Below are 22,284 nucleotides of genomic sequence, written 5' to 3'. Positions count from 1 at the left end.
AAACTCTGTCTCAAAAAAAAAAAAAAAAAGATCTTGTTTAAAGAAATCTTATATTTTCTGTACTATAACTATATAGTGATGATTTGGCCCATAGATACCCATCTTTCAACCCATACTTTGAATAGAATTTTTAGACTTTTATCAATATGGAAAAGCTTCAAGTACAAAGGACTAACATGGCAAATTAATCAGTCTTGTTTCCTAGCACCAGGCACTTGGAGGGCTCTTTCATGTTTTCCTTTTGTTTTTAGTAAGTAGCTAATAAAACATGGTTATTGCAGACTTTGGTAAGTCTTAAGTGTGTATATGAGAGCAGCTTCCCCAGGATTTGAAGACCTTGTATTGCATGCCTTTCACAGTACATCTTGTTATGTTTTGTTTTTGAAAGAGGTGGGGTCGCATTCAGTTCTCCAGACTGGAGCGTGGTGGCACAATCATAGCTCACTGTAACCTCGAACTCCTGGCCTCAAGCTGTCCTCCTGCCTTAGCCTCCCAAAGTGCAGGGATTGCAGGCATGAGCCACTGCGCCTGGCCCATCTTGTTTTTTTATTTACTCTGGTCTGAATTGTAACTTCTACTACCTAATTGATACTTGAGGCCAAACCATGTAGTTTGGGTTGCTCTAGCAATAGGTGGCTGCTTCCAGCAGGATCCCCTTGTGGCTTCAATAACCTATGACAGTTTGGGACTATTGGTTATTGAGGGACTGTGAACAAGTCTCCCCCTTTTTGCATACGTGTATTGCAGGATCCTTTTTCATGAGTTGCAAACTGGCTGCCTTTTGTCAGGCCAAATGCAGCAGTGTTTTGTTTGCTAACGTGGTTAAAATCTTGAATTTGATCTTTTATCTGCATGACCCTTGCTTTACATTAGAGACAAGACTTAAGAGATTGGAGCACATCATTGCTGTCTTTATTTGTGTTAACTTCATACATTCATGTGAGGATTTCCCTTGTTCTTTTACATTTTCAGCACCTCTTGGACAGGATTAATGAATATGTGGGCAAAGCCGCCACTCGTTTATCCATCCTCTCGTTACTGGGTCATGTCATAAGACTGCAGCCATCTTGGAAGCATAAGCTCTCTCAAGCACCTCTTTTGCCTTCTTTACTAAAATGTCTCAAGGTAGGATGTTTGTAAGGATTCGAATGAAATGGCTTTAGGAGTATAGTTTCTGAAATTCTAAGTAACTTAAAGCAAGGAAGCTAGATTTTAACTTTTAGAGTTTAAAACCTTCTAGGCATTTGGCTTTTCTCAAATATAATGTTGTCCAGAGTTGGTACTTAGTAAGTTCCCAAATATATCACTATGACTATTGAATACCTTGTCCACGCAAATATGGAAAAATTTCGATCAGATGGGTTCAATGTTACATTATTCCAAACCTCTGATTTCATCATCGTTTAGCCTTCCCTCATTTAAAAATATCCTGGATTATCTCTTGGGAATCCCTGTTTCTAAATTATCTTTTAGCTAATAGAAAAAGGGCTTAAAGTTTCTGTTAACTATTTAGGAGTACGGTCTGGTTGCAGCTATAATTAAGACTTTGTTGATGTAAGTTCTACTAGTTGCATTCTATTTTTTGCACTAAATTTAGTGCATTTTTCTATACAGGGAGTCAAAATCTAAATCGAACTTTATGGTTTTAGTTTTAACAGTGGCGTGCAGCCATACTCAGGGTTATTTGTTTAATCTGTTTTAGTTCCTGGACTTGTTTTCTATCTATAAAATAAGAAAATGTGGTTAATATTAACTGCCTGTACCTCACAGAGACATGAAAATATCCAATAGTATTTGTTCCAGGATGGCAGTACCATTGGATTCATCTGATACAGCACCATGCAAATTGATTTTTGTGTCTGCCAAGAAGGGTAACTCTTTTATTATCCCTAGAGGTGGGTCCCAAGGAGTCACATCAGCAGGGTATTATAAAAACATGCATTTGATTCAGAAAAAATAGGAACAGTTTTAACAACTTAATGTTTTTTAAGCAAATGGATTGATGAGAATATAATCTAGTTAATGGATTGGTGAGAATATCATCTAAATGGATTGATGAGAATATAATCTAATTTTGAGGCACATCATTTAGTTCAGATTGCAAAACACTTATCTTTTCCAGAAGAGTAAGTTTTGAATATTAGTCATGGATAAGTCTTCAGTTAGACTGTTAGGATAAATGAAATCAGGGCTAGTTCTTTTTGCTGAGAATCATTATATAGTCTCATATATTCTCAATTCTCCTACCAATATATTATTCTTACTGGGTATCTTCCATAATGAAAGGCTTGATGCTTGATGTAAAAATCAAAATATATTTAAAACTTTGTTCCCAGACTCATAGATTCCTATTCTAATAGGAATAATGGACGTCTTAACCTACATAGTAGTCTTTTGATTAATATCTTGTTTCATAAATCTGAATTTCATCTACCTCGCAAACATTCATGATTTAATTATGGGTCAGGTGAGCTGCTGTAGCTAGCTAGTCAGAGTTGATTGAGTATCCATTGGGTGTTCAGTGTCTTCAGTTAGCCTGAAGTTATTTATTTGACTTAATATTTAAACTATAGGCATGCTGAAAGGTTTCCATATGTATTTTTTTTAATTTACTGGTCTCTAAATACTGCTTTGAAGTGAGCCTTTAAGTTGACTTGTTAGTGCTATATGAATTTCTCCTTCAATTATACTTCTGTCGTAGTTCTTTAAAAAATAGTAAGTTACTTGTCAATGTGTAGTGTTTTTTTTTTTTTTAATTAACAAAAAGTAAATATCTTAGGATTTGGTTGAGTGAATGAAAACAGAGCAGTGCTCCTGTGTTTTGTTGAAAAGCAGCTCCTTTTGTTTTCATCCAAGTGCTATCAATAGGGCATCCTAAGGCTTTAGGACTTAGGTGTCCCCAAGTCAAGTTTGAACTCATCTCCCGGATGCCTTTGCATAGGTGTGTTGTAAATGGTCCTCACTGACTCATTACAGTAGAGTTGGGGCTCAGTGTTCCTGTTGAGTCTGTTTGAATGTTATCCCCTCAGTAATCCTTAGGGATAGGGAAATGAGTATGTGAGTCAACTTGTGATTTGTAATTCTCTCAGTGTTTAGAGCCTCTTCACGTACTGTACAATGCCAATCCTGGTGCCAGTGCCTGACAGACGTTTCCTGTTTGACCTTTTCTCCTGCAGATGGACACTGACGTCGTCGTCCTCACAACAGGCGTCTTGGTGTTGATAACCATGCTACCGATGATTCCACAGTCTGGGAAACAGCATCTTCTTGATTTCTTTGACATTTTTGGCCGTCTATCATCATGGTGCCTGAAGAAACCAGGTACAGATCTCCTCATATACCTATTGGGCCCTGTAAGGTGAATGCTTTCATTATTGATTAATTGCTCATATGCTGTAAGGAATGGACATGTAGACTTTTATAGCTGAAATGAGTGGTTTTCACCAGACAGATGAGGGAATACCTTGGGTGCATCCACCACAGGCACACAGAAGAAACATGACTGTTAAGATAACTTTTTTATTTTGTTGGCTTAAAAGGATTGGTTGTCAGAGAAATTGAGCGGTAGGATGTAAAACTGTATGATTGTTGATAAACTGAAAAGCAGCCTCCGTCTGTATTGCAGCAGTACAGGACTAAGCTTGTGGGACATTTCTGTCTTCCTTGGCTGCTCTGTTGTGACAGAACGCAAATGTCAGGTTCTGAGAACCCGCTCATTGTACCTGTAGGAGTCAGAGGGAAATGCGGTGTGTCCTGATTAGCACTCCAACTTCAAATGCAGTGGTTTTTTTTTTTTCCCTATCGGCAGGTAGCAGAGCTCTATCAAAGGGATCAGAAGCTGTAAGCATGTGAAATTTGGAATCTTTGGGTTATCCCAGTGTGAGGTATTTCTATCAAAAGGATGAAGTATGTCAGACCTGTGAGACAGAACACCGTGGCTTCCTGTATAGGATTAAATTACAAGCATAGGCCCACGTGGTGCCTGCTTGTTTCGTAGGATCTTTGGGAAAAAGGAATTGTCTGTCCATTATTGTGGAGGACCTTTATGTATACGGTGGCCGTGGGTTTCCACAGGGTCTAGGTAAGGCTAAATTAAGACGTTCGGTTTCTTTCACTCTTAGTTCTTTAAGCTAATTTCTAGATAATAGTTTTTTTCACTCTGTAGTTAGAAATCTGCATAGCTAAGACCACATACTGATTTAAAAGAGTCTCACACATTCATTCTGTAAATATTGAGTGCTTGTTAAATATCAGGTCCAGTGCAAAGCACGGAGAGATGAGTAAGACAGTTTTTTTCTCAAGAAGCTCATACTTAACTCAGCAATGGAGAAGTATAAATTTTGCAGAGAGGTATCATCATAAAGATAGTTCAGTATTGTGAGAATATTTGGGATCCTTTTTGGGCAGTGCCTGACAAGGAGGGCAGAAGTTAGATCAGGAGGAGCCTTCATGGATCACAGTAGTAGATTGGAGTTTATCCAAAGCTTATAGGGAGCCACTGATGGATTTGAAATAAGGGTGTCTGGTGTGTTCAGATTTGTTTGCATTTTAGAAAACCACTCTTCCTGTCTTTGGAGTGAGGTGGGAATATACATAGATAAAAAGTCATGCTGGCAGCCACTTGTTTATATCTGTTTTGCACTCCTCAATCTGTGTCCAACTAAGAGGCTCTTCTCAACGGGTTCCTTTTCTAGGCCACGTGGCGGAAGTCTATCTCGTCCATCTCCATGCCAGTGTGTACGCACTCTTTCATCGCCTTTATGGAATGTACCCTTGCAACTTTGTCTCCTTTTTGCGTTCTCATTACAGTATGAAAGAAAACCTGGAGACTTTCGAAGAAGTGGTCAAGGTAAATTAAAACTGCTTGTTTGTTTGCTACTTAGCATACTGTTTAGATAGGCTGCATTTATACCTTTTGTATTTAATGGCAGATAGGGAAATTTTGAAAAGAAATTCAGTTTTCTTCCTCCCCACTCCAATCCCTAGGCAGCCACTAATCTGTTTTCTGTCTTAATAGATTTGCCTATTCTGGACATTTCGTATAAATGGGATTATATAATATACGGTCTTTTGTGACTGGCGTCTTTCACTCAGTATAATGTTTTCAAGGTTCCATCCGTGTTGTGACATGTATCAGTACTTCATTCCTTTTTATTGTCAACTAATATTCCATCATTTGGATGTTCCACAAACATTCAGCCCTTTATAATTTGTCAACCCAACTCTTCTAGCCAATGATGGAGCATGTGCGAATTCATCCGGAATTAGTGACTGGATCCAAGGACCATGAACTGGACCCTCGAAGGTATAGAAACTAGTGTCAAAATTTTAAAGAATCTTTTGAGAGACTGAAAATGTGATCTAGGAGGTAATCTCTGTTGAAGTATATTTGGGAATATAGATGTTCTACTTACAGAATCAGTCCACTTGGAAGCACTCGTACAGCTAAAAATTTGTGTGAGTTTAAAACATACTCTTCACAGGCAGAGGACTAATAACATTTAGTAGAGTGGAGAAAGTTGCAGCACAAGTGCCTGTCCCCCAGAAAGGCTTACACCTCAGTAGTGCCAGTGATGGGGCGATGCAGGAGGTGAAGCATATGGCTAAAAACAAGGGGACTGCAGAAAAACAATTTAGCATATATATAAATCTGGCTTTGCAGAATGGAGAAAGGACTTCAGGGAGTCCTATATTAAGTATTTGGGGTCCCTGAGGTCCTTTCTCCATTCTGCAAAGCCAGTTGACTACCATTCTCCCCAGGGCCCCACAGAGGCCCCCAGGTATGTTCTCTGGAAAAACCGAACCTTTGAGTCCCTTGATTGAAGGATTCCAGGCACAGTGGAGACTGGAACTGAGGGTAAGACTGAGTGAGGGAGATAAAGAAAATGTACAGGCTGAGCTGTGGGAGGCCCAGCTCCTTCCCTCTGCTTGTTTCTGCCTGGTAGCCAGGCTTATTATGCTCCCCACTTAGAGGACCCGGCGCTTTTTGGGGAAAGTGACCCATGGATATTGACACTTGGGGATCTCCTGCTGAAAAAGCTGGCTCACTGCCTGATCCCCCAACAGCGAATCTCAGCTCTCCACAGCACTGCCTCTACCACACAGAGCCTCAGCCAGCTTAAAGCAGTTTATTGTGAGATCTATGTAGAGAAGTATAGAAAATGTGTATGTAAAGTTTAATAATAACACAAAAACACATGTAGCTGGCACCTAGCTTAAAAAAAAACATTACCAGTACCTTAGAGGCTCCCCGTGGAGAACCCCTCTTCTCCCTACTACCTCAGAGACAACTACCATTGTTGCTTTTAATCATTCTCTTGCTTTTTTTTATAGTTTTGCTGTAGGTATTGCTTTGTTTTGAAAAGCTAGTTGACTAGGAAGCAAAGCCTGGTTAAGAGAAGGGCAGTCTTGTCACTAGTAGTTGAAGGTTTCCAGGAGATGAGAGGAGGAGCAGCGCATCTGAGTCTTGGTGTGGTTTCACCGTCCCTGAGGTTTCACAGCCCCTTCTGGGAAGTCAGTGCACAAGGTCATGAGTGAGTCTGGAAAACACAAGGCTTACCCTCATCAGAGCATCTGGCAAGGCTTCTAGCAAGGGCAAGGCACTGGACATGTGTGAAATATGGCAGGCGGGGAGGCTGCTCTCTGCGTCTGCTTTCAGCTCTCAGGAATAGGTCAGACAGAATCCTTCTGTGGGATAAAGTGAATGTCCTCTGCTGATCAGGCAGAGGAGGGAGAGTAGGAATTTCATCAGTATGTAGTTAAGACAAGCTAAGTACAGACAAGTTATACAGGCCAGGGTCACCTGGCTCTGTCCCTCATTAAAAAGATAGTTCAGGACAGCAGGAACTTTGAGATATGCCTGTCTCTTGGCAGGTACTGTTCCGATCCAAACTGGTTCTCGTCTGTGCGTAGTACCCAGCTGTCATCCTAGTCTCCTGGGGCTTTCCATCGCCTCTCCTGTGCAGGATCTCCCATTTCCTGTATCTTGTCTTCTTTCTTGGTTTACTCTTGTTTAATAGGACATATCCTCTAGGAGCTTTTTGAGGAAGGATGCAGTGTTTTGGCTGGTGTAGACTTATAGGTTGAGAGTCAGTAATTTGAAGTCATTCAGTAATTTGAAGGCATTATTCCATTGCCACCCTGCTTCCAATGTTGCTCTTAGAATTTCTGATCATCTATATTTGCTGTGTTTTTCTCTAGGGGAGCTGGTAGGGAGTTCTCTTTGTTGTCATAATATTCTGAAATTTCCAGTGATGTACGTTGGTATGAATCTATTCTCATTGTTCAAGCTGGAAGCTCTTCAAGTTCTATGATATTTTCTTTAGTTATTTTGTGCTTGATTTCCTGTTTTCTCTGTCTTTCATTCTAGAAATCCAGTTCATCCATGCACCACATAATGACATTTCAGTTGATGATGAGCTCCATAGATGATGGTGGTTCTGTGAGATTATACCACCACATCTTTACTGTACCTTTCCTGTGTTCAGATGTGTCTAGATACACAAATACCTAGTGTCGTGTTACAGTTACCTCTGTATTTAGTACAGTACCATGCTGTACAGGTTTGTAGCCTAGGAGCCTATAACATCTAGTTTTGTATGAGTACACTCTGATGTTCACACAACAAAGAAATTGACTAATGATGCATTTCTCAGAACATATCACTGTCATTAAGTGACACATGACTGTATACATATATAAGGAGTTTTCTTTTCCCTGCATAATCTGTTTCTTCTAAGCTTCCTCCTTTTCTGTTTTGTGTTATTCTTTTTAAATCTTTGAGGCCTTCTGCCAGGATCTAGTAAACTGTTTATATATGGGGAGACAAAACAGCTTTGTTCTCAGTGGTGGGACTCGTTGACTTTGAGCTTTGTTGTATGTTGAACTGAGCATCTGTTGGAAATAGTGGTGTCGGTATTGTTTTCTTCTTGAGCTGGTCACATTTTTTAGAAAATAGTCTTCTGATTTTCAGGCTAGTAAGGGTATGACTGCCTCTGAGGGGAAAGAGACTGGTGGTGAGGAAGGGTTGGTGGTCTTGGCATTCAGAATGTATATGCTTCACTTAATCCCCTCATTTGGAATGGCACTCGTGCCCTCAACTATTTCTGGAATACCTTATCCAGGTACTCCTTGTTTTATTCTCTCTAGAGAATAATCCAGATTTCTGGTGAGAAAAGAGCTGTTGGCTTGGGAGTGTAGAGTTGGGGCAGGACCCAGGGGTTGTGACTGCTCTTCCAGTGGTCTTCACCCTGTCTTCAGTATTTTAGCTCCCCTTGTCTAGCTGCTGCTCATCTCCTGTTCCAGAAGTATCAGATGCTGTAAGTTCCTCACGATTTTAAGGATTCTATAGTATAATCAGTTGATTCTTCACTTTGAGACAGTGGCAGCTTAGGATTCTGCTTTTGTGGATTTGCAGTGTCAGTTACCACCTGCCTGTCTGTTTTTTAGTTTCAAAAACTTATGGTTCTATTCTCTCACTCCTGTTCTCCTCCTTGTGGGTTTATATTTAAAAACAAAGAAGTCTTTACTGTAGACAGTGGGATTCCAGGAGGTTGTACAGTTGGGTGCATATGTTCAACCAACTATATTAACTTGGAAGGCTCCTTAGTCAGCTTATAGAGAGCCTCACTCACCTTGGCTAGGCAGATTACTTGGCTTTGGAAGAAGGTTTTAACACTAAAGACAGACACTAACATTAAGAGGAGAAAAGAGAGCTAGAACAAAACCATAATGATAGAGCAGAAGAAAATATCTATCATAGCCACAGAGATAAGATGTTTGTGCATATGTAAGCATCAGGATGCCACAGAAAAAGACCATTTTGAGACTAAAAGAACTCTTCAAAATTAAAAATGATAGCCAAAATAAACATTTCAGTAAAAGAATTGGGAGATAAAGTTGATATCTCAGATATCAGCTTTTCTGAGATATAGATAAATATCTCAGAAAGCAGAACCAAAGGATAGAGCTTGGTAATATGAGCAGAATAGACACTTAGAATGATCAGTTCAGGAAGTCCCAGCATCCAATTAAAAAACAATTTTTTTTAAAGAAGAGCCAGGTGCAGTGGCTCACGCCTGTAATCCTAGCACTTTGGGAGGCTGAGGGGTGTGGATCTCTTAAGGTCAGGAGTTCAAGACCAGCCTGGCCAACATGGTGAAACCTCGTCTCTACTAAAACTGCAAAAAATTAGTCGGGCATGGTGGTGGGTGCCTGTAATCCCAGCTACTTGGGAGGCTGAGGCAGGAGAATCGTTTGAACCCAGGAGGCAGAGGTTGCAGTGAGCCGAGATCGTGCTACTGCGCTCCAGCCTGGGCGACAGAGCGAGACTCCATCTCAGAAAAAGAGAGAATAGAAAACTTTGGTGGAGGAAGAACTTGTGAAAGAAATAATACAACAACAAAAAAATCCTAGGATTGAAGGACGTGAGTTTCCAGATTAAAGGGGCTTACCTGGTGCCCAGCTAAATCAATAAAAAAGAATGCCACCAGGTCTCAATATTGTAAAAGTTTGTAGTACCAGGGATTAACCTTTCAGAGAAAGAAAAAAATGAAATCACATTAATAAGGATCAGAAATCAGAATGCTGTTAGCTTCTGAAATACCTTCAAAATTGAGAGAAAAAGGTTTTCAACTAGAATTCTATAGCCAGCCAACTTGTCTATCAAATATGAGACACTTTTAGATATGCATGGACTCAAATTTCCTTCCCATATATCCTTCCTCAGTTAATCACTGGAGCATGTATTCCACCAAAAAGAGCAAAATCATGAAGGAGGAAGACAGAATCCAGGAGACTGGGGCCTGATCATGACCCTTTTACAGGACCATGTCCAGGGAAAGTGTCAGGATAACAGGCAGTGCTGAGAGCAGCCAGTCCAATCTGAAGCCGGGGAGACAGTGCTCCAGAAGGGAGCTCTTCTGGAAGATGAGGAATAATCCTGGTGGATTCTTTGCATTTCATTAGTAAAAGTTATATTAGGCATTGTTTCAGAGCTGTTAGAATACGTTTAGGAAAAATTAGCAATAGACACGCAAAAAAGTGAGGAAGAGAAGCAGAACAATTAAAACTTACAAGAAAGGAAATATCATAGTATACTCTGTGGCTCAGCCGTGAGTAGTACTTAGGTAGTCATAATGTTGAAATCAATTTTGAAAACAACAAAAACAGTTACATATTTATTTTGAGAGCATTGAGGTGGAGGGAAAGGATATATGGAAGAGACCTCAATCCTCACTTCCCATAATAGTAAGTTAATAGATGGTGTCTATAATTTATAAATCAAGAAATTAAAAGCACAGGGCATATTCTTTAGAACTATAAAGGCAGGATAACAATTCAGCTAACAGAACTGGAAGCAGCTGCCAGAGTGGTTGCAGAGGGGAGGGATGGGAGGAACCTTTAGTACCGTATTGACTTTTTAAACTACCATATTTCATTGGATCTCACATGCTGTTAGACGTGTGGTGTACTTCTATTTTATATATATCTGAGAAAGAAAAATATGCCAAGTACACTAACATGCATTTGATTAGACAATGGTTCCCAGTTTAGATATTAAAATATGAAAAGTCCTTTTAAGAATCAGGGAAATATTGTAAGAGCATAAATTACTTTGATTAAAATAAAACATTTAAATGTATTCCTCTTTTATTATGATTCTCATTTCCTCCTCTAAAATCAGTCTTCTTATGTGTACACGTGTGTCCTAACGCCTGCTCTCAATCACTTTCTAGTCATGCTGAGAATGCATAAATAGGAACCTATCCCCATTAACAGGATCCCACAGGCAGTGAGAACCCAGGTAGTGAATGAAGAGGCAGCCCTGAAATTGAAATCTTTAGGGAAGCTGCCTTATATTCTCCCCATGCCCTGGACACTTTCTTTTCTGTATTTAATACCGTGTTTTCAGCATGTAAGATATAATGAGCTTTCTACAACAGTTGTGTAGGATCACATGCTTCGTTAAGGTAAACCTATGGAGTGCCCTTAGTGTTGCTGTGCTGTTTTCTGTAAACTTGGAAAAAAAATGCAAATCTCTGATGGAGTTACTAACCACCTTAGAAACACATAGAGCAAAGTTATGTTGTCTAAAAGAAAAGAGTTTATGCTTGACTAGGCATTTAATTTTAAATATTCTGTTAATTATTAAGGGCTTTATAGAATGTTTGGCAAATACTGTAGAGTTGAAAGAATAAATGAACATTGTTCGTAACTTTAGTTCTTTTAATTTGAATACTTACTACAGTCAGATATATTTGCGGGTGTGTCTCTGAATAGCTTTGTATCTTTTTAAGATTATATTATAAGCATTTTATGTCATTTAATGTTTGAAAGCATTATTATTTTTTTTCGGCAGGGTCTTGCTATGTTGCCCAGGCTGATCTCGAACTCCTGGGCTCAAGTAATCCTCCTGCTTCAGCCTCCCTGGTGGCTGAGAGTACAGGCACGTGGAAAGCATGATTTTTTTTTTCTTCCATGCTCTGTTGCCCAGGCTGGAGTGCAGTGGTACAACATGGCTTATGGCAGCCTCAACCTCCCAGGGTCAAGCTGTCCTCCCATGTCAGCCTCCTGAGTGGCTGGACCATGAGCACATGCCACCACGCCCAGCTATTTTTTGTTGTTGTTGTTGTTGTAGAGATGGGGTGTGGTCTCACTTTGTTGCCCAGGCTGGTATTGAACCCCTGGCCTCAAGTGATCCTCTTGCCTTGGCCTCCCATAGTGCTGGGATTACAGGTGTGAGCCACCATGCCCAGCTGAAAGCATGATTTTTTTTTTTCTTTTTTTCAGAGTCTAGCCCTGTTGCTTAGGCTGGAGTGGTGCTTTCCTGGCTCTCTGCAACCTCCGCCTCCCAGGTTCAAGTGATTCTCGAGTCTTAGCCACCCACGTAGCTGGGATTACAGGTGCATGCCACCATGCCTGGCTAATTTTTTTTTTTTTTTGTATTTTTTTTTTAAAGATGGGGTTTTGCCACGTTACCCATGCTGGTCTCGAACTTGGCCTTGAGTAATCTGCCTGCCTTGGCCTCCCAAAATGCTGAGATTACAGGTATGAGCCACCACACCCAGCCTTAAGCATGATTTTTTAAATCAACTTTGGTATAATTTGCTTACAATAAAATTGATCAATTTTGCTAAGTTTTGACAAAAGTCCCAATCATAATAAAGAACACTTCCATCATCCCAAAAGTTCCTTTGTGTCTCTTCCCCCACTTCTGGCAACCATCGATCTGCTAAAAGTATGCTTTTTCGGGCGTGTAATAATAGTTATTCTATAGAATATATCCTTTTGGTTGAACTTTGGGTTATTTCCTTTCTTTCCATTACAATCTGTGCTGTGCTGAACATTGTTGGATGTCTGTTTCTATAGGATAAACTCTTAGAAGTGAAACCACGGATCACATAACAGGAATCTTTAGACAGTTTTAAAAATATTCTCGGCCAGGTACAGTGGCTCATGCCTGTAATCCCAGCACTTTGGGAGGCTAAGGCAGGTGGATCACCTGAGGTCAGGAGTTCAAGACCAGCCTGGCAAACATGGTGAAACCCCATCTCTACTAAAAATACAAAAAATTAGCTGGGGATGGTGGCGGGCACCTGGAATCCCAGCTACTCGGGAGACTGAGGCAGGAGAATTGCTTGAATCCAGAAGGTGGAGGTTGCAGTGAGTCGAGATTGTGCCACTGAACTCCAGCCTGGGTGACAGAGCGAGACTCTGTCTCAAAAAAAAAAAAAAAAAAAAAAAAAATCCTCATGGGAGGCTGGCATAGTGGCTCACTTCTTTTTTTTTTTTTTGAGACGGAGTCTCGCTCTTATCGCCCAGGCTGGAGTGCAGTGGCGCAATCTCGGCTCACTGCAAACTCCGCCTCCTGGGTTCACGCCATTCTCCTGCTTCAGCCTCCTGAGTAGCTGGGACTACAGGCGCCCGCCACTGCGCCCGGCTAATTTTTTGTATTTTTAGTAGAGACGGGGATTCACTGTGTTAACTAGGATGGTCTCGATCTCCTGACCTAGTGATCCGCCCGCCTCGGCCTCCTAAAGTGCTGGGATTACAGGCTCACTTCTGTATGTACGTCAAGACATACAACAGTGTTTAGCACAGCACAGCTTGTAGTGGAAAGAAGAAATAACCCAAAGTTCAACCAAAGGGTTATATTCTATAGAATAACTATTATTATACCCCCTGAAAAAGCATGCTTTTAGCAGATCGATGGTTGCAAGAAGTGGGGGAAGAGACTCACCACAAAGGGCACAAAGGAACTTTTGGGGTGATGGAAATGTTCTTTATTATGATCGGGACTTTTGTCAAAACTTAGCAAGATTGATTAATTTTATTGTAAGCAAATTATGCCATACTAACACGTTGATTTAAAAAATCATGCCTTCAGCTGAGCATGGTGGCTTATGCCTGTAATCCCAGCACTTTGGGAGGCCAAGGTGGGAGGATCATTTGAGGCCAGTAGTTCGAGATCAGCATGAGCAACAAAGTGAGACCCCATTTCTATAAGAATATTAGCCAGGCATGGTGACATGTGCCTGTAGTCCCAGCTACTTGGGAGGCTGTGGCAGGAGGATCCTTGAGCCTGGGAGTTGGAGGTGGCAGTGAGCCATGATGGTGCCACCGTACTCCAGCCTGGGTGATAGAGTGAGACCCCATCTCAAAAGAAAAAAGAAAAAAATTCTTATGGACTTTCTTTAGTTTGTCTTTTATACTCTGTTTCTGGTCTAGGGATGGATTTGACACCTGAGGCCTTGATAGGAGACCTTAAGTCAGCCTCAGCTGCTTGGCAGTTTCCAGGTCTCCCTATTTTTGATGACCTTTATTCCAAAGGACATTTTTCCCTGCCTGCTGCTCTGCTGCATAGCTTATGTTCCATTTTTCCATTTTGTGGCTACACCTAGTCTTTTGTTGAGGAAATTTTTGTTTCAGATTAGCTTGTTAACTTGATATAACCATTTTAAACAGGGAAGGTATAGGATTGTAAAATGAATGGCTATTTCTTTATGTACTAGAATTGTTTCAGACTTGGGCTGGCATGGTCCTGCTTGTTCTTTGCTATCAGAGTTCCGTGGCTGGCACTGAGTTGACACTCTGAAGTATTTAATTCAGTTGATTACAGTTTGCGTTTCTTGACTTTCATTGCATTTTACAGGTGGAAGAGATTAGAAACTCATGATGTTGTGATCGAGTGTGCCAAAATCTCTCTGGATCCCACAGAAGCCTCCTATGAAGATGGCTATTCTGTGTCTCACCAAATCTCAGCCCGTTTTCCTCATCGTTCAGCCGACGTCACCACCAACCCTTATGCTGACACACAGAATAGCTATGGTAAAAAGTGTCTTTGGTACTTATCTGTTTTGCAACTTTGTCTCTGGAAAATGTTATTTGTCTTTGTTGATTTTCTTTTCTAGAGTAAGACTTAGTTCAGTTCATAGGGATTTTTCCCAAAATACTTTAAATTTGCATATCTGTCCATTTTCTTCTAATTAATTTCGCCTTCAAGTTTAATTTAGATGTCCTTGGTCTCCTACCTGATTGTATGCCAACAGAGTTGGTGACGTGTCTCCAACACTTAACAAAGAAAATGGGTTTAAGTATTTGACTTCCAGACTCTACCTCATAAGGGAATCTTTCTGATTTTCAGACATTTAGAGTGAGGCTCTTGTGTCTGTAGCACTGACGCAGTTTGAATGAGTCGGAACAATTTAGAATTGGATTCATATAAAAATCTAGGCTTTATTTGTGGGTTGCACCCACTGAAGTTGTCATCTGTAGTGTGCTTTTTAAAGTTATCTTGAGGCTTAATGAGACATCAAACCTTATTTAGCTTTATTTCAAAGGAGCATTTAAAGAAACTCTGAAGTGTTACTCTGTCCCCAAGGATGTCAGTTAAGTCCCTCAGATTTTTTAGGTATAGAGAATTGAATATTATCAAATGGTCTAGAGGACCATCTTTTTTTTTTTTAATCAGAATAACCTAAAACCACACACTAACCCCCTGTGTTCTTCCCTTCCATTTTAGGGTGTGCTACTTCTACCCCTTACTCCACGTCTCGGCTGACGTTGTTAAATACGCCAGGGCAGCTACCTCAGACTCTGAGTTCCCCATCGACACGGCTGATAACTGACCCACCACAAGTATGGTGTCAACTAGTGTGCCTGTTCTCTCCTCTGCTTTCTGGTGAAGCTGACCCTTTGGGTCAGGTTTAGTACATGGTTGGGAAAATTTCACACTGCTCATTTCAAGAGTCACTTTTAAGGATCCATGATATTAGCAAAGAAAGTTACTGTTGCCTCTTAGGTTCATCTTGAAGTCTTGATTTACAAAATGCAACTTGTTTCTTGATACGCTTTTAATAAGATGCCTTTTTCTATTTGAAAAAGCTAAATTTAAGCTGAACACTGGCCATGGATATAAGCCTTGTGGATGACTTAGCTTCCTTTGCAACTGCTGATGTACTTTATTAACTTCCCAGGCTACTCTTTGGAGCCCATCTATGGTTTGTGGTATGACCACTCCTCCAACTTCTCCTGGAAATGTCCCTCCTGATCTGTCACACCCATACAGTAAAGTCTTTGGTACAACTGGTATGTATGTCTTAGGTTGGATTTGATTGGTTGGTTTTGGCCTGCCTTTAATGGCAGGAGGAACTCTCTTTTAGATCTAAGGGACCACTTGCTGTTGTAAACTTGTTTTTGACACTTATTGCAAATCCCTGGGGCTTTCAGAATGTGTAAAGTGAACCTAAAAACAAAAAAGAGAGACTGATCTAGATCCCCAGAAAGTTAACTGTAGCAGCTTTATTTATAGTAATAGTTGTAGGCTAAAAAATCATTGGCAATTTTTCTAATAATTGGGCTCAGTGCTCATATATGTTCTGCCCTTGTCTCTAAGCAGGTGGAAAAGGAACTCCTCTGGGAACCCCAGCAACCTCTCCTCCTCCAGCTCCACTCTGTCATTCGGATGACTACGTGCACATTTCACTCCCCCAGGCCACAGCCACACCCCCCAGGAAGGTGCGACCCAGCTCATCTGCTATCCCTCTGCCCAGGCACAGTGACTCACTTGCAAGCCTCGCTTTGAGAAGCCTAATTATGCCAGATAGAATTCTGACCTAAAATACAATGGGTTTGAATCAGAATAATTGAAAATGGACTAACAAGCTCTCTCCAGGTGTGATCTGCCGACCCCTGGGTGGTTCCAAAACTCTGCTTTGGAAGAACTCTTGTAGGGAACCCAGCAGGTCAAACCTACTTTCTTGAATTTTTTTTTTTGAGACAGGGTCTTGCTCTGTCGTCCAGGGTGGAGTGCAGTGGCACGATCATGGCTCACTGCAGCCTTGACCTCCCAGACTCATGCAATCCTCCTGCATCAGCCTCCCAAGTAGCTGGGACTACAGGCATGTGCCATGATGCCTGGCTAACTTTTTTTTTTTTTTTGGTGGAGATGAGGTCTCACTATGTTGCCCAGGCTAGTCTTAAACTCCTGGACTCAAACGATCCTCCTACCTGGGCCTCCCAAAATCCTGGGATTACAGGTTTGAGCCACCACACCTGACCAAACCCACTTTCATAGTAACACTAAGCTGTCATTTGCCCTTCCCCACTGCATTGGCATCTGCACTGATGGCACAAATACGATTTGGGGTGAAATGGTGGCAACTTAGCCTGAATCAAGGCAGGCATTGAAATGTCCTATCCCAGGATGCCTTGCATTCTTCCCTGACATCTTCTCTCCATTAAAAACAATAAAAACAAAAAAATTTAAAAAGTTGAGTGTTCTGTATTAAGCAGTAACCATTATTAATTTTATTAAATTTTAGCCCCTGAGAACATGTATGTGTAATATTCTTCATGGCAAAATAGAAAATATGCATAAGGCACATGTACCGCATACCAGGGTATGATGGTGACCTCTGGCCCTCATGCAATTATTTGAATTGAGAGGTGAACTAGCTGCCTTTTTTCATGGAATGCGTTTTATTTGAAAGAACAGCTGTCTTACAAACTGGTTATTCAGACTTGGGTATTTGGCAGGCAGTTTCTCAAATGATGAGCTGAGTCTGTCACTTCAAGATAAACAACTGACAGTATTTGTTGCCAACAATAAAATTCAACTCTCAGGTGGAAATTAGGAAATTAAAAAACGTGTATATACCACCGTGAAGTTGATAGCTGCCCCAAGACTTTTGTGATGAGATTGAAAAGTCTTTGGAAGCTTAGTTAGTAATTTGAGTTTTTGATATTATGTAATGAAGTGTTTCAACATTTGGAATATTTGAGTAACTTGATGAGCCAATATTTTCAGAATGTCCAATGTATGATGTTGCAGAATCATGCATAGGTAAAAAGTATATGCAAAGTACAAAGCAGGCTGGGCACAGTGGCTTACACCTGTAACCCAGCACTTTGGGAGGCTGAAGCAGGGGGATCACTTGAGGTCAGCAGTTCAAGACCAGCCTGGCCTACATGTTTAAACACCATCTCTACTAAATACAGACATTAGCCGGGTATGGTGGCAGGCAGCTGTAATCCCAGCTACTTGGGAGGCTGAGGCAGGAGAATCGCTTGAACCCAGGAGGCTGAGGTTGCAGTGAGTCGAGATCACACCACTGCACTCCAGCCCCAGCCTGGGCAACAGGGCAAGACTCCATCACAAAAAAAGAAAAAAAAAAAAAAGTACAAGGTAGACTAGTGGGTGTTAACACAGGAAAAGCTCATTGATGTGGTTTCAAGTTTCCCTTTGTAACTTTAAGAAACTACCACTTGTCAAATTTTGGTGTAATAACAAAGACAATTATTTGAAAAGTCTGTCAACATATGTTTAGTTTTTGCGGCTGGGCATGGTGGCTCACTCCTGTATCCAGCACTTCGGGAGTCCAAGGGAGGTAGATTGCCTGAGCCCAGGAGTTCAAGACCAGCCTGGGCAACATGCAAAACCCCATCTCAACTAAAAAAAGAAAAAAAAGCCAGGTGTGGTGGTGTGCATCTGTAGTCCCAGCTACTCGGGGAGCTGATGGACGATGGCTTGAGCCCAGGAGGCAGAGATTGCAGTGAGCCATGATCATGCCACTGCCTTCCAGTCTAGGTGACAGAGCCAGACCCTGTCTCAAAAGGAAAAACAACAACACGTATGTTTACTTTTGCAATTACATATCTGTGGGGCCCCAGATTTTCTTTATACAATTCAGTCAAAATAACGTATTGCAACAGATTGAACGTAGAGGTAGATAGGAGAATCCAGCTGTCTTTCACGAAGCCATATATTAAAGAGATAGCAAAAATGTTCCATTCTTCTCACTAAATTTATTTTTATTTCGGGAAATATAGTTTTTTAATAATATGTAATTTACATTAACTTGTAATGGGCTTGTTACTTTTAAGGGAATTAATATTTTTAAAATTTCCTAGTTTTCTAATATAATAATTATGCCTCATAAACAAAAGCTCTTGGGATTCTCCAATCTTCTTCTTATTATTATTTCGTGTGTGAGAGACAGGGTCTCACTCTGTTGCCCAGGCTGGAGTGCAGTGGCACAATTGCAGCTCACTGCCGCCTCGACCTCCCTGGCTCAGGTGGTCCTCCCACCTCAGCCTCCTGGGTAGCTGGGACTACAAGCACCAGTCACCATGCCCGGCTACTTTTTAAATTTTTTGTAGAGAGGGGGTTTTGCCATGTTCCCCAGGCTAGCCTCAAACTCCTGAGCTCAAGGGATCCACTGGCCTTGGCCTCCCAAATTGCTGGGACTACAGGCATGGGCCACCACGCCCCGTCTGCAGTCATTTTTTAAGACTATAAAGAAAGCTGCCGGGTGTGGTCCCAGCACTTTGGAAGGCCGAGGCAGGCAGATCACCTGAGGTTGGGAGTTCGAGACCAGCCTGACCAATGTGGAGAAACCCCGTCTCTACTAAAAATACAAAAATTGGCCAGGCGTGGTGGTGCATGCCTGTAATCCCAGCTACTCAGGAGGCTGAGGCAGGAGAATCACTTGAACCCAGGAGGCGGAGGTTGCAGTGAGGTGAGATTGCCCCATTGCACTCCAGCCTGGGCAACAAGAGCGAAACTCCACCTCAAAAAAAAAAAAAAAAAAAAGAAAAGAAAACATCCAAACAATTTGAGAATCACTGCACTGGGCTGACCTTTAAACTACTTTACAATATGCTCGAGAACATGTACAACATTTTTCGTCTTGTGATATAAATGATACTTATCTTTTCAGGAAGAGAGAATGGATTCTGCAAGACCATGTCTACACAGACAACACCATCTTCTGAATGACAGAGGATCAGGTAAAATTTCTGTGTTACTACAGGCCTTGCTTGCTGCTTCTAATTGGGTTATATGTGTTTAAGAAAAGAAAGTTAAATGGAAACAAGGAAATTCTGGGATATCCAAAATACTGAGGCCTAAAAATAATGAAACAAGTAGTGAATTCTAAAAGCCAACCTAATAATATCAAAAACAGTTTTTAAGCTATTGCAGTGAAGTACCTGTATTCTGACTTGACTAAACTATATCTCTTTTGAGAGACATTAAGAACTGAGAATTGTATTTGCTATGGGATTATTTTTGGTACTTTTAGTTATATTATTTTTAATATCTCAGTCTTTAGTAGTATCCCTAGGACAGAGGCATGTCCAGCCTTCTCTGTTCAGCAGGAAGAGTTATTACAGACATATTCTATACAGTGTAAGCAGTTTTACACTTACAGGGGTTACATTGTATTTCTTTGACTTCAGTTGTCTTTGTTTCTCTTCAGAAGAGCCACCTGGCAGCAAAGGTTCTGTCACTCTAAGTGATCTTCCAGGGTTTTTAGGCGATCTGGCCTCTGAAGAAGATAGTATTGAAAAAGATAAAGAAGAAGGTAATGTATGTGGGATTGCTATGAGTTGATAAAACCTGACCCTCGCTCTGCTATAAATCTGGGATTTTGTGCCAATGCTCACAGGCTTGCTTGATTTTTCTTCTCTTGAGGTAACAAGATGGGTGGTTTAGTCTGGAACCTATGCCAGGTAAAGTGATGCCACTTTTTTTTTTTTTTTTTTTTGAGACAGGGTCTTGCTCTGTCGCCCTGGCTGGAGTGCAGTGGTACGATCATGGCTCACTGCAGCCTTGACCTCCCAGGCTCAAGCAATCCGCCCACCTCAGCCTCCTGAGTAGCTGGGACCACAGGCATGCACCATGATGCTCAGCTGATTTTTATTGTATTTTTTTGTAGAGATGGGATCTCCCTATGTTGTCCAGGCTGGTCTCTTAACTCCTGGGCTCAAGTGATCCTCCCTCCTCAGCCTCCCAAAGTTCTGGCATTACAGGCGTGAGCCACCGTGCCCAGCCAGATGCCACTTTTTCTCCTCCCTCTGAGTGACACTGGCATGTGGCAGCATGCAACCCAAACTGCCTAGCCTTTCCCAGGTGGAATACCGACTGCCATTTCTTTTGTTTCCTCTCTTCCTCTCAGCTGCAATATCTAGAGAACTTTCTGAGATCACCACAGCAGAGGCTGAGCCTATGGTTCCTCGAGGAGGCTTTGACTCTCCCTTTTACCGAGACAGTCTCCCAGGTTCTCAGCGGAAGACCCACTCGGCAGCCTCCAGTGCTCAGGGCGCCAGCGTGAACCCTGAACCTTTACACTCCTCCCTGGACAAGCTTGGGCCTGACACACCAAAGCAAGCCTTTACTCCCATAGACCTGCCCTGCGGCAGTGCTGATGAAAGCCCTGCGGGGGACAGGGAATGCCAGACTTCTTTGGAGACCAGTATCCTCACTCCCAGTCCTTGTAAAATTCCACCTCCGACGAGAGTGGGCTTTGGAAGCGGGCAGCCTCCCCCGTATGATCATCTTTTTGAGGTGGCATTGCCAAAGACAGCCCATCATTTCGTCATCAGGAAGACTGAGGAGCTGTTAAAGAAAGCAAAAGGAAACACAGAGGAAGATGGTGTGCCCTCTACCTCCCCAATGGAAGTGCTGGACAGACTGATACAGCAGGGAGCAGACGCGCACAGCAAGGAGCTGAACAAGTAAGGGACTGAGGCACTCTCTTCTGTGTTAAATGGTCCATTTTATTGTGAAGTACAGAAAGCGTAAGAGAGGAACAAGAATCGTTCTTCACACTCCCACCTTGAGGCAGCTGGTTCTCTGCTGTTTGTCAGATGTCCTTCTAGGCTGTTGCGTCTTCATATATGTGACCATGTGTGACCTCTGTGCACCTAAATTGGGATGATTCCTTAGCAGTCCATTTCAAAATGAGTCTTTTTATATAGGCCATTTTGTGCCTCTGTTCTATGAGGACACTCAAATGCTTTCATATGTGCCCTCTGCAAGCTGTAGGCTGAAAATGAGGTTATGGTATTTCAAAGAATATAAGAGTATTTGTCACAGTGTTTCCCTCTCTAGCTACAGATTATTCTTATTATTTTCTATTTTGGTGTCATAGTTCATTAGGTGGAGATAAAATCATCAGCATTTTATGCAAGTTCAGATGGCCTGACATCCCCTCCAGACCCCCTGAGGCATCCAAGTTTTCATAGAAAGGACTCTAGCTGAGAAATGGTTTCCCATCCTTCTTTTATTAGCTACTTTACAGGTGCTTGGGGAATATTTTTATTTTTCTTCTTATATACTATGCTATGGTGGAATTTGACAGGGATTACAGTATTTAAGCTCCCTCTTTTTAAACGAGATTTGGTATGATAGGCTCAGGTAAATTACCTACTTTTTCCTTAAATTTGAGTGATAGTAGCTTCACAACAGAGTGTACTCCCTGTATATTTCAACAGACAGGGTTGAAAACGGCTCTCAGTGTGTTTGACTACTCAGTTTCTCTGGAGAGCTGGCCCCAGAAACGGAGGCCACGGTGTATGCAGTGCAGCTCAGCCTGCAACCCTCTCCGCTCTGGATTTGTTTTTTAAAGAATTGCGTTTGTTAAGCTAACAACACAGGTCCTAGGCAATGGGGCGAGGGCCGCCTCCCATTGTGTCCACTGTACGCTTCTCCTCTACTTCTCTGGAGGAGACCTGGAATTTGAAACATTCTTATGCCATTGCAGATTTTGACCACAAGGAAGTGATCTAACTTTGCTGCAAATAAAAGTCCAGATAAGTTTTTTTCTTGGTAAGATCGGTAACTTTGTTACTCAAAAACTTTCTTCCTAGGTTGCCTTTACCCAGCAAGTCTGTGGACTGGACCCACTTTGGAGGTAAAGTTGTTACTTTAGGCCTCAATCCAGCCCACATGGTTCCTGCTTGCTTGTTGCCCTTTCTGTCCTTGAAGGAGGTGCCCTCTGG

The 22,284-nt window shown here is 41.7% G+C and overlaps 1 protein-coding gene across 8 annotated transcripts in view; it reads left to right on the top strand.

The window, feature by feature from the left end:
* TSC1 (TSC complex subunit 1) overlaps nucleotides 1-22,284 on the top strand; it is a 53,245-nt gene that overhangs the window by 17,949 nt on the left and 13,012 nt on the right. For 5 of the 8 annotated variants that reach the window (XM_058445595.1, XM_032165503.2, XM_032165506.2 and 2 more), the window contains 12 exons: nucleotides 973-1,125; nucleotides 3,177-3,321; nucleotides 4,695-4,849; nucleotides 5,232-5,305; nucleotides 14,153-14,328; nucleotides 15,023-15,138; nucleotides 15,477-15,588; nucleotides 15,896-16,017; nucleotides 19,221-19,290; nucleotides 19,761-19,865; nucleotides 20,460-21,018; nucleotides 22,153-22,196. In XM_058445595.1, the coding sequence (XP_058301578.1) occupies nucleotides 973-1,125; nucleotides 3,177-3,321; nucleotides 4,695-4,849; nucleotides 5,232-5,305; nucleotides 14,153-14,328; nucleotides 15,023-15,138; nucleotides 15,477-15,588; nucleotides 15,896-16,017; nucleotides 19,221-19,290; nucleotides 19,761-19,865; nucleotides 20,460-21,018; nucleotides 22,153-22,196 (1,831 nt within the window). Of the gene's footprint in view, nucleotides 1-972; nucleotides 1,126-1,847; nucleotides 1,872-3,176; nucleotides 3,322-4,694; nucleotides 4,850-5,231; nucleotides 5,306-14,152; nucleotides 14,329-15,022; nucleotides 15,139-15,476; nucleotides 15,589-15,895; nucleotides 16,018-19,220; nucleotides 19,291-19,760; nucleotides 19,866-20,459; nucleotides 21,019-22,152; nucleotides 22,197-22,284 lie in introns of those variants that run through there. The other 3 variants (XM_058445596.1, XM_032165508.2, XM_058445597.1) reach the window with 2 other exon arrangements.

The sequence above is a fragment of the Hylobates moloch genome, unplaced genomic scaffold (assembly GCF_009828535.3).
Source record: "Hylobates moloch isolate HMO894 unplaced genomic scaffold, HMol_V3 SCAFFOLD_10, whole genome shotgun sequence".
NCBI lineage: Eukaryota > Metazoa > Chordata > Mammalia > Primates > Hylobatidae > Hylobates > Hylobates moloch.
Note: the sequence above shows the minus strand (reverse complement) of the source record. Positions and strands in the feature narration are given on the sequence as shown.